General features: G+C 42.8%; 1 protein-coding gene across 6 annotated transcripts in view; it reads left to right on the forward strand.

The window, feature by feature from the left end:
- The window catches only part of col4a5 (collagen, type IV, alpha 5 (Alport syndrome)), a 232,843-nt gene that overhangs the window by 204,285 nt on the left and 15,128 nt on the right, over positions 1–13,430 (forward strand). For all 6 annotated transcript variants that reach the window (XM_048605093.1, XM_048605095.1, XM_048605092.1 and 3 more), the window contains 6 exons: positions 1,489–1,561; positions 3,841–3,912; positions 5,241–5,369; positions 5,522–5,620; positions 7,204–7,416; positions 10,467–10,644. In XM_048605093.1, coding sequence (XP_048461050.1) covers positions 1,489–1,561; positions 3,841–3,912; positions 5,241–5,369; positions 5,522–5,620; positions 7,204–7,416; positions 10,467–10,644 — 764 coding nt within the window. The remainder of the gene's footprint in view (positions 1–1,488; positions 1,562–3,840; positions 3,913–5,240; positions 5,370–5,521; positions 5,621–7,203; positions 7,417–10,466; positions 10,645–13,430) is intronic.

Genomic DNA, 13,430 nt, shown 5'->3' on the forward strand with positions numbered 1-13,430 from the left:
TGCATTGCCTGAGCGTTTGGTGGAAGCAGGTTCAATTGAAACATTCAAAAGAAATTTAAACTGTTACCCGAAAAGCAAGAATGTGCAGAATTACAGGGAGAAGATGGAATTGGCTCAAAGTGAATGGCTTATTCTGAGAGCTGGCAGTGACACAATGGGCTGAGTGGCCACAGTTCCATGTTTCTGTGAATTTGAAAATCTTTCCCAATGGAAAAATTGTTGAATATACTTAGCAAACTTACTTAATACCACATGTCTACTGCTGTATATAGTCAAGTATGGTATTTCTGTTGAATTAATTTTAATACAGAAAATTGAAATTAATAAAGTGAAGAAAATGATTAGTGCAACCAAAAACCAAGAGCTTTGGTAGCTTTCGTGAGTTATACCATTTTCTCAAGTGTAAAGTCAGTTTCGCTGTCAGATGGTCTGCACCCAGTCTGACCAACACATTCACAGGGTCTTTTTACTTTAGCTTTTTTTATAATATCCAAAAATGCTCTTACACACAACTATACAGTTCTGTTTATTCCCATTACAACAGGACCATTTTTTATTTAGATGTTCAAGTGGGCAACAATTCCTTATACATTAATGAGCTGCATCATGCCTAGTTTATGCTCCCTTCATGAAAATAAGCTGCTCTGAATACAGCAGATGATAGTAATGGTAATATATTCGTAATTATATTTAACAAATACAACTTCTGACTTCATCAATGTAGAATTTGTATGGCATAGCGGAGTCAAAAAACAAGCCTAAAAGCTGGGGAATGGTCCCTTTGTGGTCATTTGTAGTTTCCTCAGCTGCAATTGTACAGCCATCTGACAAGTAATCAATTGTTGTGAAGCTCCAATCTCTTTCAAGGCCAATGCCCACCTTCAGGGGCTGTCGCCCATTCTGAGGGTCAGCAGCTGAGGAGCATCACCTGACCTTGGCTGCACCCCACCTCATTAAAGAGGGCGCCTTTGGAGCAGGCCCCTTCTGGCCAGGTAAGTAGGAGTCAGTAGGACTTTATGGAAGGTGGGGATGTTGGTGAGGGAAGGTTGACATATTGCCACAGCTCAGCCCACCCACCCTGTGCCATGAGTGCTGAATTAGGATCAAGGTTTCCCCCTCCCACATCCACAGGAGGTCCACCATGATTCATCAGTCATCCCCCTACGTGACAGAGGCTTAAGCTGCTAGCGGTAAAATTCAATGGCAGATGGAAAATACCAAATCAGAAATTACTGGAAAAACTCAGCAGGTCTGACAGCATCTGTGGAGAGAGAGAGACTTAACCTTTCAGGACCAATGACCCTTCTTCAGAATTGGCAGACGGAAGATGATGGGCAATCCACCCCTCATTCATAATTGTACCCAACTTCCCCATATCCCCCTCCACATCCCACTTCCTAGCCTATGTCCGAAGGGTTGATAGAAATCCAGCCCATTTTAACTGCTTATCCCTTCCATTGTTAGAACTGTTTGTTGTCTTCCTTCCAGGGTAGCCCAGGACAACCAGGCTTCACAGGACTGAAAGGCGACCCAGGTTCACCAGGCCTGCCAGGCTTTCCAGGTAAGAGTGAAGATACCAGTATCTTCCCTGTCCTTATTTGGGGCAGAATGTTTGACCCCAATGGGGCCTCCAGGTCCCTGAAGCTGTGGAAAGTTCCCCTGGCACACACCACCCCAGTTGTGGTGGTCCATCTGCTGTAGGCATTTTATTATCATCTTCACCTTGCAATCGAGGAAGAATGATAATCAATTTGCACACTGCAAGATCACAAAAATCAGCATTAAGATAATAGCAAGATAATCCCGGCATGGTGGCTCAGTGGATGGCACTGCTGCTTCACAGCACCAGGGACCCGGGTTTGATTCCAGCCTCAGCCAACTCTCTGCGTGCAGAGTGCACATTCTCCCCATGTCTGCGTGGGTTTCCTCCAGTGCTCCAGTTTCCTCCCACAGTCCAAAGATATTAGGTGGATTGGCCATGGAAAATGCAGAGTTATGGGAATAAGGTAGGTCTGGGTGGGATGCTCTTTGGAGGGTCGGTGAAGACTTGATGTGCTGATTGGCTTATTTCCACACTGAAGGAATTCTACGAAATGCCTCGGCAGTCATTCTATGAAATTCTAAGAATCTGATCTGGTGATGAAGGATAAATATTGGCCAGGCTATTGGGAAGGGTTTCCCTCTTCCTTTTCAAACTACAGCAGTGGGAATATTTTACACTCTTTTGCGAGTGTAGTCCAGGTTTTGATATTGCATCTTATCTGAGACACAGCACCATTGACAGTGCAGCACTACAATGACCTACCAGCCTAGATTATGTGCTTCAGATTCTGAAATGGAAGTCAAATCCACACACACGCTATTGATGAATTGTGGCTAACCTCAATTTAATCTGAATCATTTAACTGGTCCAAATCTGATATGTGACATGAATATTCTTGCTGAATTTTGAACCAAATAAATGTTTGTTTTTAGGAGTATAAAGCTCTTTGTGGTGAATGTTAAGTGTGCAGTGAAACGGTTATAAATAAACATCCTGAAGATTGGAATTGGGATAAGTAGAATCAAGTAGTGGCAATAATTTTATGCCTATGCTCCATTGGAGGCTTTGGTCAGCAATAACTCTTACGGAAAAGTTGGGTACATATTGTCCATGACTCTGTGGAAAATTATGGCACAACTACGTGAATTTCCAGTATGCACTCCCATAGCAACCAGCTCATAAAATGGCTCCTAATTGCAGGGCTGCCAGTGTCTTTCATTTGAAAACTTGCACGTTATTGAGTGGGGCTAAAGAAAAATAAGATAGAGGTTGGAAATCTGAAACAAAATCGGAAAATGCTGGAGGCTGTCAATAGTTTAGGTAGGATCTGTAGAGAGAGGTACACAGTTGTTAATACTCTATTCTGTGGTAAGCTGGTAGTGGAGACTTTAATATAGTTGGGAGGCTGATAGTGGGTACTGCCCCAGAATATCCGTGGAAGGCAATTAATGTATGCTTAGGGACTTCAATCTGGCACTTACTCAGTGACAGGCAGGGGATTTACCATGGGGAAGCCCAAAAGACAAGCCCCTGATGGAGTTGCTTGCTGGCTTCCAGGGTTGGCTCCTCATCCAAAGGGACTAAGTGCTTGATTGAAGCACTCAGCATTGAGAAGGGGACTGCCCATTGACAGCCACACCACTATCCTTGCTACTGATCCCCATTATACCCCCTCTACCATCAGTCACCTGTACCTGGGTTTGTGAGTGATCCTGAGCCTCAGTTGGATGTAGTACCAGCTGCAGACACCAGCTGCAACCCCTGCCTCTCCCTGGGTCAGTGATCCCAGGGAAAGCCCACTGTTACCTATATAGATGCCTGACTGGCACTTGGTCGGTGGCTCTTCTATTGCTGGCCCTGCATCTGATGGGCAACATCCTTGTTGCCTCCATTAAACTGCCAAATGTTCCAGGTCAGCAAACGTTCATCATACAACCGAATGGTTGTAACTCTGTTTCTTCCTCTGCAGTTGTTTTCTGATGTACTGATTGTTTTCAGCACATTCTGTTTCATATTTTATATTATTAAATGCATAAAATCAGAAACAACATGATGGTTGAATAACAGACAGTCACTGTGAAGGTTTACACAACTAGGACCTGCTAGACTTCGATGGTCACAGTTGGGAGGATTTCTTTTCTTGTCTGTTCACAAAATCAAAAGATTTGCAGAAGTCAACTTGGGCATCTCATTGTATTTGGCTGTTGATGTGCTGTGCATATTTATGTACAATATATAATATATTAATTATTCCATCGGAAGGCTAGTTTTCATCCAAGCTCTCATTTGCTTCACAGGAATGAAAGGATCTCCTGGATCTCCCGGTGCTAAGGGTTTGCCAGGTGATTTAGGCCCACCTGGCCCTCGAGGTAGGTTTTGATTCTCTCAAATATTCAGATTTGATTTTCTCTGTTCCTCTAGAAAGTTAACATACCTGTTACAGTTGTGGAACTGCAGCTGTTTAAAATTTGGTAATGTTTAGTAGAGATGGCATTATGAAAGAATAGTGATCTCTGCACATAAAAGTTGCCTAGAGCCCATTGGGGTTATTTGCACTTTGGGCTGAAAATGGGCGGTGGATAATCAACCAACTGTGACACAGCCCACCAAAACTCCCTTCTATTCAGCCTGTGACCATGGACTAACAGGATCCCATTGGTTGAAGACCAGGAGGATTCAATAATCAGTGAGGGGTTAGCTTCACTAAGTCACTTTTACACATGATCACCACCATCTCTTCAAAGGACAATTGTTGGCATCTGGCCTATTGAGACAGGTATAAAGCATTGGATATCCATTCACCAGTTTCAGGGACTTTGTCCCACACGTTGGAATTTTTAACCATATATCTGGAGTTCACAAGACCAGTGCTCTGGAATCTAAGATAGAGCTCCAAGACCCACCATCACCTATGTGCCTGACGAGCAGAAAGGCAATATAAGACTTGCTTGTTTAATATATATCTCAGTAGTTTAACCAAATCATTTAGCTTTAATTTATATAGTATAAACTAACAATTATTAATTACAATATTTATTAAAAGTACTTTAAACCAATTAATTAATGATATGTTGAAGTGCGCGTCTCTTCTTATAATCATTTTGGTCAGACTTTAAAGAACCCGTAGTGGTATGTTCAGTCTAACAATGCACATGTTTGTTTGCAAGCCCAGCAAAATTGAAAAGGCCTGACACAGCAGGTAAAGCCATTGCTACATAACGTAGGAGCAAATTACTGCAGATGATGGAATCTGTACTGAAAATAAAAAATGCTGGAGATCATAGTGGGTCAGGCAGCATCCATGGAGCGACAGCAAGTTAACGTTTTGAGTTTAGATGAGCTCTAATGAAGAGTCATCTTGACTCCAAACGTTAGTTTGCTTTCTCCCAATGGAGTCTGCCTGACCGCTGTGATCTCCAGCATTTTTTTTGTTTTCAGTGCTCATTGCTACCTTCTCACAGGCAGTGAGGGATGGGCTGTAACTGATGATATTGCCAGTGATGCCACATTGCAAGAACAAATAGGTTTTTAAAAGTCTCCACTCTGGATTCAAAAGTTCACCAACTAATTGAGAAAAATGTTACACCCAATGACACTGCATGCTGGAAGACACGGAAAAATAATAAATAATAGAATATTGAACAGGAACGTTCTTGGTTTGGAATTTCCCACTTTAACCTGCAGTCTTTGGTTTTAGGTCTACCTGGTCCACCTGGACCACAAGTACCAGCTCGAATTGTCAAAGGAGAACGGGGTTACCCAGGACCACCAGGTCAGCCTGGCACTAAAGGATTACCTGGTCCAATTGGTCTGCCAGGGCCTCCAGGTAAGGCATCACCAAATTGTACAAATTTGTTCGCTGACATGCAGACCCCATGACTGCAGCAGAGCTCTTTCACCAGCTCAAAATCACAATTCAGTAATTGTAGTATTTGAAAAGTTTACATTCCTTTCTTTAATGTCTTTTCATTTGTCTAGGTCCAGCAGGACCCCCTGGTGACCCAGGTCAAGATGGTATTCCTGGGTTTAATGGACCAAGTGGATTAAAGGGTGAAAGAGGCTTTCCAGGGGATCCGGGTAAGAAGAGAAGCATGTTTTCTTCTCATTATTTGTAAAGGGGGGTGGCTGATCTCTTTTCCCTTCCAATATTTAGGTGTAATTTTGAAGAAATTTCAACCCCAAAGGTGAGTAGGTCATCTATGTTCATTACTCCACCACCTTGATGATTGTAATACAGAATTAAATGAGTAGTTACAGCAATTAGTAAAGTTTTGTCCTTCCACTTTCCATTAAAACAGGGAAACGCTAGTATCTACTTAGTATCTTTCTGTCATGGCCAACTGAGGCAATGAGTCACTGCGTGAAAATCAGCAGTATAGGTCTGATCTTACTATATCAAATCCAATCAATCACACTGCTGTAATAAAGGCAAAATACTGCGGATTCTGGAAATCTGAAACAAACACAGAGCATGCTAGAAAACTCAGCAAGTGTGGCAGCATCTGTGGAGAGAGGAACAGAACTATGTTTTGAATCTAATTTGATTCTTCTTGATTCTAAAAAAGAGTCATACCAGACTCAAAACATTAAGTGTGTTTCTCTCTCCACAAATGCTGTGTGACCTGCTAAGTTTCTCCAGCATTCTCTGTGTTTGAATCATACTACTGCCGTGTACTTTTCAGCAAATCTTTTGATCTAGTTACAGTGGATATAATGAACACTTAGTTGCATGCAACAAACAACCATTCATCACATATCAGCCTCGAAAATATCAGCAGACTATTCGGTCATGGGTAATGTACTGTCCTCAGAAAGTCCCCACCCATGCAAATGTTAGCAGGTGTCATTGGTATCAGGAAAAGGGATGCAGCTCATATTCAGACCTCCCTAATCCCTGTCTATCTGCTACATCACCCAAATTAGTCCAGCTAATTCACTACAAGCCAAAGTAAGAAAAATATGCATTTATAAGAATATCTTCCATGGTCTCATCACATTCCAAAGTGCCAAAACCCCTCAGACCAGGTTTAAACGTTGGATCCACATGTCACGCGACTTACCTACAAAGGTCTGTACCACTAAGTTTTTTTTAAAAAATTAATTCATGGGATGTGGGCATCATTGGGCTCGGTCAGCATTTATTGTCTATGCCCAATTGCTCACAGGTCAGTTAAGAGATAGCTGCACTGTTTTGTTTCTGCAGTCACATGTAGGCCATACCAGGTAAGGACAGTGAACAGGATATTAGTGAAACAGATGTGTTTTCCTGACAATTGACAAGGGTTACATGTTATCATTAGACTCTTAACTCCAGAATTTTGTTGGATTCAAATTCCACTATCTGTCATGATAGGATTTGAATCCGGGTCCCCAGAACATTAGGCGCTCGAGGTTTATAGTCTAGGCCATCACCTTCTCGGTTTCAATAAGAGATCCAATTTAGTTATGCATATTGCAGCCTGGAAATAACTTTGACCATTGTGTAAAACAGTGCAAATCATTGGAACCGCTAACACTTCTTTCTTTTTATCTTGATCCTAGTTAAATTCTACCCCCATTGTCTTATGCATGCACCTTTTTGAAATCCTAAGCTTGTCTTTATTAATGTCATTAGTACCTCAGCCAAGCTAATGTATCTGATATGTATGTTCTTTAAACAGGTGACAGAGGTTTTTCAGGCCCACCTGGTCCAGATGGTACTCCTGGAGTGCCAGGCCTTCCTGGATCTCCTTCTGTAGCTCATGGATTCTTGGTTACCCGACACAGTCAGTCAACAGATGTGCCACGTTGTCCTCCTGGAACATTAACCATCTATGATGGGTACTCTCTGCTTTATGTACAAGGGAATGAAAGAGCACATGGTCAAGATTTGGGTAAGAGTTAGGTCATATGATATGACAATGAGCAGATGTTATCACTTTCTGCTGATTTTTAATGAGCAGTTCTATCCCTCCTTTAGTACACAAAATATGTTCCAAAAAATTAGTGTTAAACAAAAAGCATTTCCTAAAAGAAAATTTAATAACAGCTGGCAATGTTCTTGACTTGTCATTTTAACATTAATAACCTATTGAATGCCTTGAACCTATCTGGCCTAAAGTCCCTGTACAAACTTGCTAACTCTTATTACTTTGCTAATTTTTTCTGTACACCTAAGAGCCAACTGTTTCCTAAATAAAAACCAAACGAGCTGCAGATGCTGTGAATCAGGAACAAAAACAGAAGTTGCTGGAAAAGCTCAGCAGGTCTGGCAGCATCTGTGAAGGAAAAAACAGAGTTAACATTTCGGGTCCACTGTCTGAGGAAGGGTCACCAGATCTGAAAGGTTAACTCTGTTTTTTCCTTCACAGATGCTGACAGACCTGCTGAGCTTTTCCAGCAACTTTGTTTTTGTTGCCAACTGTTTCCTATTTCCCCAACCCTCCCACCTCCCACATCCCTCCCTGAATCTCTCACTTCCTTTCCCTATCACTTGTTTCTTTCCTCCCCAACACACCCATTTGCTGCTCCAATTGATCCTCCTGCTTCTCACTCCTCAAGCTCTGCTGATGCTACTCACTACCTCACTAGTCGCCTTGCTTTCAAGCTACACTGTGAGCAAAGGACTGAGAAAGGGTGTGAGGAAGGGAGGCGGCAAGGAGTGGGAGCAGGGGAGTAGGGGACGTAGCGGGGAGTGGGATGTGTGTGTGTTTGTGTGTGTATGTGTGTGTGTGTGGTGGGAGTGTGTGAATAGGCAGAGATGGAGCTCAGGGAGGAGACAAAGGGATGGATGACAGTACACCAGGGAGAAAGAAAAGCCGCTAATGGGGACCATGAGAATGTGAAAATGGGTTGGCTGTGCTGTAAGTAGCCCACGTAGCCCACGTCATATGACAGGGCCTGGGGTATGAGGGTGAGTAAAGGACAGAGTAGGGAGTGTTCATGTTCTAAAATTAGTGAGCTCAAAATTCAGTCCTGAAGGCTGTACAGTTCCCAAGTGGAAAATGGGATGCCGTTCTTCCAGCTTGCATTGAGCCACACTGCAACACTGCAGTAGTCACGAGACAGAAATGCTGGCCAGAGAGCACCAGGGTATATAGAAGTGGCAGGTAACTGGAATCTCAGGGTCATTTTTATGGACAGAACATAGGTGTTCTGCAAAGCGGTCACTCCCAGTCTGCATTTCGTCTCCCCGGTGGAGAGGTAACCACACACATTGTGAGCAGCGAATACAGTAGACTAGATTAAGTGAAGTGCAGGTAAATCACTGCTTCACCCCGAAGGTATATCTAGAGCCTTGGATACTGCGAAGGGAGGAAAGACCACACAAACAGACCAGATACTTAATTACACCAGCATCACCCCAACACCCATAAATGGAGCTGCATCAGGACATTATTCAAATGAGACACAACACACTGCAGCAACCTGGAATTGCACAAAGCAAAACAGGAGCACTTATACGGAGTTTTTAAAAGGAATGGATACCTAAAAAGCACAATCTGCTGTTAACTCTGTGACAGACCACAACAAGAAGGCACAACATGGCCAGATACACTGGCCACCCTACTGTACATCAGAGACATATCAGAGATGACCACAAGACTATTCAGACCCCTAGGTATCAGGGTAGACCACAAACCAACAACCATCCTGTGACATCTACTGACGAACGTAAAGGATCCCATACCAACAACCAATAAAGCTAACGTAATATACAAAATACCATGCAAGGACTGTGACATTACATAGGCCAAACTGGAAGAAAACTGACGATAAGGATACACGGACACCAACGAGCCACCGAAAGACACGACTAATTCTCACTGGTCTCAATACACACAGACAAAGAAGGACACAAATTCGACTGGGACAACACATCCATAATTGCATGAGCCAAACAGAGACATGCCAGGGAATTCCTGGAGGCCTGGCATTCCAACTGGAACTCCATCAACGAACACATTGAACTGGACCCAATATACAAACCACTGAAAAACAGAACTAGAATAATGCCAACCATCCCAGCAAACCGAGGACTATAAATAACAAGTGGGACAGAACACCGACGCTTCACCAGAGGCGCACTGACAATGTTACCTAGCAGGGTGACGAAATGTTTGCAACCAAACACACCGGCTCGGTGAGCAAGCATACAACCTCAGGGGTACCTGTACTTGTAGGTTATATTGAATGTTTCTAATTACAATATTTAACATTGAAATAATAAGAACTGAAACTAGGTAGGACAGAGAAAAGGCTATTGCATCAAATACACTGTTATTTAGGTCCATCTAATGGAATCTAAGGAGAATATCACAGTAAGATCATTACACATTCATAGTAAATTAACATGAAGTTTTCAGGAATATGTTCCGAAGTATGGGTCAGATCCAAGCAGGAATAACAAGCATTAGCAGGACTAGCCAATGTATGGTCAATTAGATAAACATTTGCGAAAACATCTGATGATGAAAAGTAATATAGCTGAATGCAGGGGTTTAAAAAGAGAAAGACTGCAATGTTGAAATGAAAAAGAATGCAAAGTGAAAGAGCATCCAGACCCATCAGCTATGCAGGGGACAAAGCTAACTGATAAACTGACTAGGGATTCCATTTCCTCTTGAGTTGAATGTTCACTTGCCGGTTACAATGCGGTCATGGTCAGTAACCAGAGGACGCAGATTTAAATCAATATGTTTTTAGGCAGCACGTTGTTACGATTTGGAATGCATTGCCTTTAAGAGTAAGGAAGTAGATTCAAGAATATCTCATAAAAGAGAATTGGATACTTGAAAAATAAATATTTGTTGAGCAATTCAGAAAGATCAGAGGAGTACGACTAATAGAATAATTTGCCCAAAGAGCTGACAAACGCATTGTGGGATGAATGGGCTGCTTTTGTTCCGTATGGTTCTATGTACAACACTGTGTGTTGTTTCAGGAACTGCTGGGAGCTGTCTGCGGCGTTTCAGTACAATGCCATTTATGTTCTGTAACATCAACAACGTCTGTAACTTTGCCTCAAGGAATGACTACTCCTATTGGCTCTCAACGCCTCAGCCAATGCCAATGAGCATGGCCCCAGTAAATGGGGAGAACATCCGACCCTTCATTAGCAGGTAAGCCTGTATACCTGTACTGGTTTGAGCTGCTCACAGATACCATGTATAATGGGGCAAAATAGTAGTGCACTTCACTATTTTAATATTAATCCAATCATTTTCTGCATGGTATGGAAGACATAAATAGTTATGCTATACAGCATACAATGTAGACCCATCATAATGCTCCACAATTTTTATGAACCTTTTTAAAAAGATATTCCTCCCTCTTCTGTTTTATCAGACTCAAGTGTATTTCTTCATTTAGTTAATGAGCCCTAGGATCGGGACTGATGAAAGTCTCCACTAATGTTGTTCTAAACTGAACAGTCCGGAGTCATTCTTCTTACAGAGTGCTGAGGTTCACAACTTGGTAGACTGTTAGATTACTTCCCTTGTACTTCAGCAAACAATACCATTAATGTATTTTATTTCCGAATCCAATCATCTTCTTTCCTCTGCTGGAAGTGTTGACTCATGCTGAAGAATACTCCCATGTGTTAAGGGATATTACCCATTCTTCCATATGTGAAGCTACTACACTGTGTGCTAACAGTGTTGTTGACTGTGGTGATCATCATTTAGATGCATAGCACTGTGGGTGACTCCTCAGGACATCAACAGTTCTAAAGGGTATTACTGGCTGGACCAGCATTTATTATACATCCCTAATTGGCCTTCTTCAGGGATGGGTAATAAATGCTGACCTCATCCCATGAACAAGTAAAAATGAAATCCTGCTGCATCTATATCCAATTTCCACGCATTTCATTGGGAATCATTGGTTAATGATCAGAATTGGGAATTGCAGTGTTTTATCTTCTCTAACCCAGTCACATTGTGGGCACTTATGGTTCTGTTGTTGTCACCTAATCAGAGATTAAATAATGCAACACATATTGTTGACTGAATCACCATGCTCTGCATAGCTCAGTTATGTATTACCTTGGCTAACTCCAATGTTGTAATGCATTCAATAGTCTAATATTTCTAAACTCTGTTAAATAATTCTTCATGTTGAAAACGTATCAGGACCAGAAACAAACTATTGCAGTCTACCAACTAAATCTCACATTTCAAAACCACCATTGAAAACTCTTGCCCAAAATAAGCAAGACCCTTCTGGCTGTAAGCAGACTACAATGTATGTAAGACCCCAAGTAGCCTAAATGTTGTTACACCCTGGTAGGAAAGTATAAAGACACCTGAAAAGGATGAGCAAATGTATTCATTTACCTGCACATGAAGAGTTGGGGCTGCTGCTCCTCTAGGCTCTGCCTACCCGATGGACCTATGTTTCTGGCAGCCAGGATGATTCCGTGCCATTGACAATACAGCAGCCTGAAACTGGCAAGCTGCAATCCAGCACCTGTTTGGGATCTGCACTCTATCTACTGAAATGTTAAGATGACCTGATCCTCTAAATGGAATAGATCTCTGGCCAGAGGAATCTAGCTGGCTGCTTGCCACCTTACATCCCATCTAGTGAGAATGCAACTCTGTATCTGCTCCATATTTGGTCCCCTCCTACAATAATTCACATTTCTCCACAGTGACATCACCTGAAAATGAGCTGTCAGCTTGCAGATTTACACTGACAAAGCCCAGATGGACCTGCTAATGTCTACCACCATCCAGCTACCACATGCACCCATCTACTGGCCAACCTTTAGAACTCGAATGAGGTGAAGTTTCTTCCTGCTAAGTAGATATTCTGCTGAGCTCCCAGTCGGACCTATGTGCCTCTTCGTCCTTACTCCAGCTCTGTCCCCATCTGCAATCTCAGACTGTCAAGGGCCTTGGTGGAATGAGCTATCCCACAGCCAATTTATTGACCCCCCTTCCTACCAAATTCAAAATGTTGCTCGCTTGATCCTTTCAGCTTCTGAAGCCCAAATACTTATTTACATCTTATTTTATTTCTTCCCTTGTCAGAAACCAGGGCCATCATCTCATACTCTAGAATCACTCACAGTAGGTTCACCCTTCACTAATATTCTTGAGATTGGTCTTTTCTTCCTTATTTGGAATACCACTTTGATGTAGACTTCGGATCATGAGGAACATTTTCAGGCATTATTCTTCCTCGCACAAAAATACCAATCTTCGAAGCAAAAGCCTAACTTTCCATTCAAACATGTTGGCCAATTTGGTTTCATGCTGTACCTAAAGAAAGAAACACAGTAAGAAAGAGGAAAACAGGTAATGTAAATGTTAAGAGAGTGTAGAGCTGGGTGCAGGACAGGCCAAGCAGCATCAGAGGAGCAGGAAGGCTGACGTTTTGGACCTAGACCCTTCTTCAGAAATGGGGGAGGGGAAGGGGGTTCTGAAATAAATAGGGAGAGAGGGGGAGGCGGAAAAAAGATGGATAGAGGAGAAGATAGGTGGAGAGGAGGCAGACAGGTCAAAGAGGCGGGGATGGAGCCAGTAAAGGTGAGTGTAGGTGGGGAGGTAGGGAGGAGATAGGTCAGTCCAGGGAGGACGGACAGGTCAAGGGGGCGGGATGAGGTTGGTCGGTAGGAGATGGAGGTGCGGCTTGAGGTGGGAGGAGGGGATAGGTGGGAGGAAGAACAGGTTAGGGAGGCAGGGACGAGCTGGACTGGTTTTGGGATGCGGTAGGGGGAGGGGAGATTTTGAAACTTGTGAAATCCACATTGATACCATTGGGCTGCAGGGTTCCCAAGCGGAATATGAGTTGCTGTTCCTGCGTTCCTGCAACCTCCCAGTCGCGAACCATTTCAACTCCCCCTCCCATTCCTCAGATGACATGTCCACCCTGCTCCTACCTACTGACCTCATCCCGC

Source organism: Rhincodon typus, chromosome 14 (genome assembly GCF_021869965.1).
Source record: "Rhincodon typus isolate 14 chromosome 14, sRhiTyp1.1, whole genome shotgun sequence".
NCBI lineage: Eukaryota > Metazoa > Chordata > Chondrichthyes > Orectolobiformes > Rhincodontidae > Rhincodon > Rhincodon typus.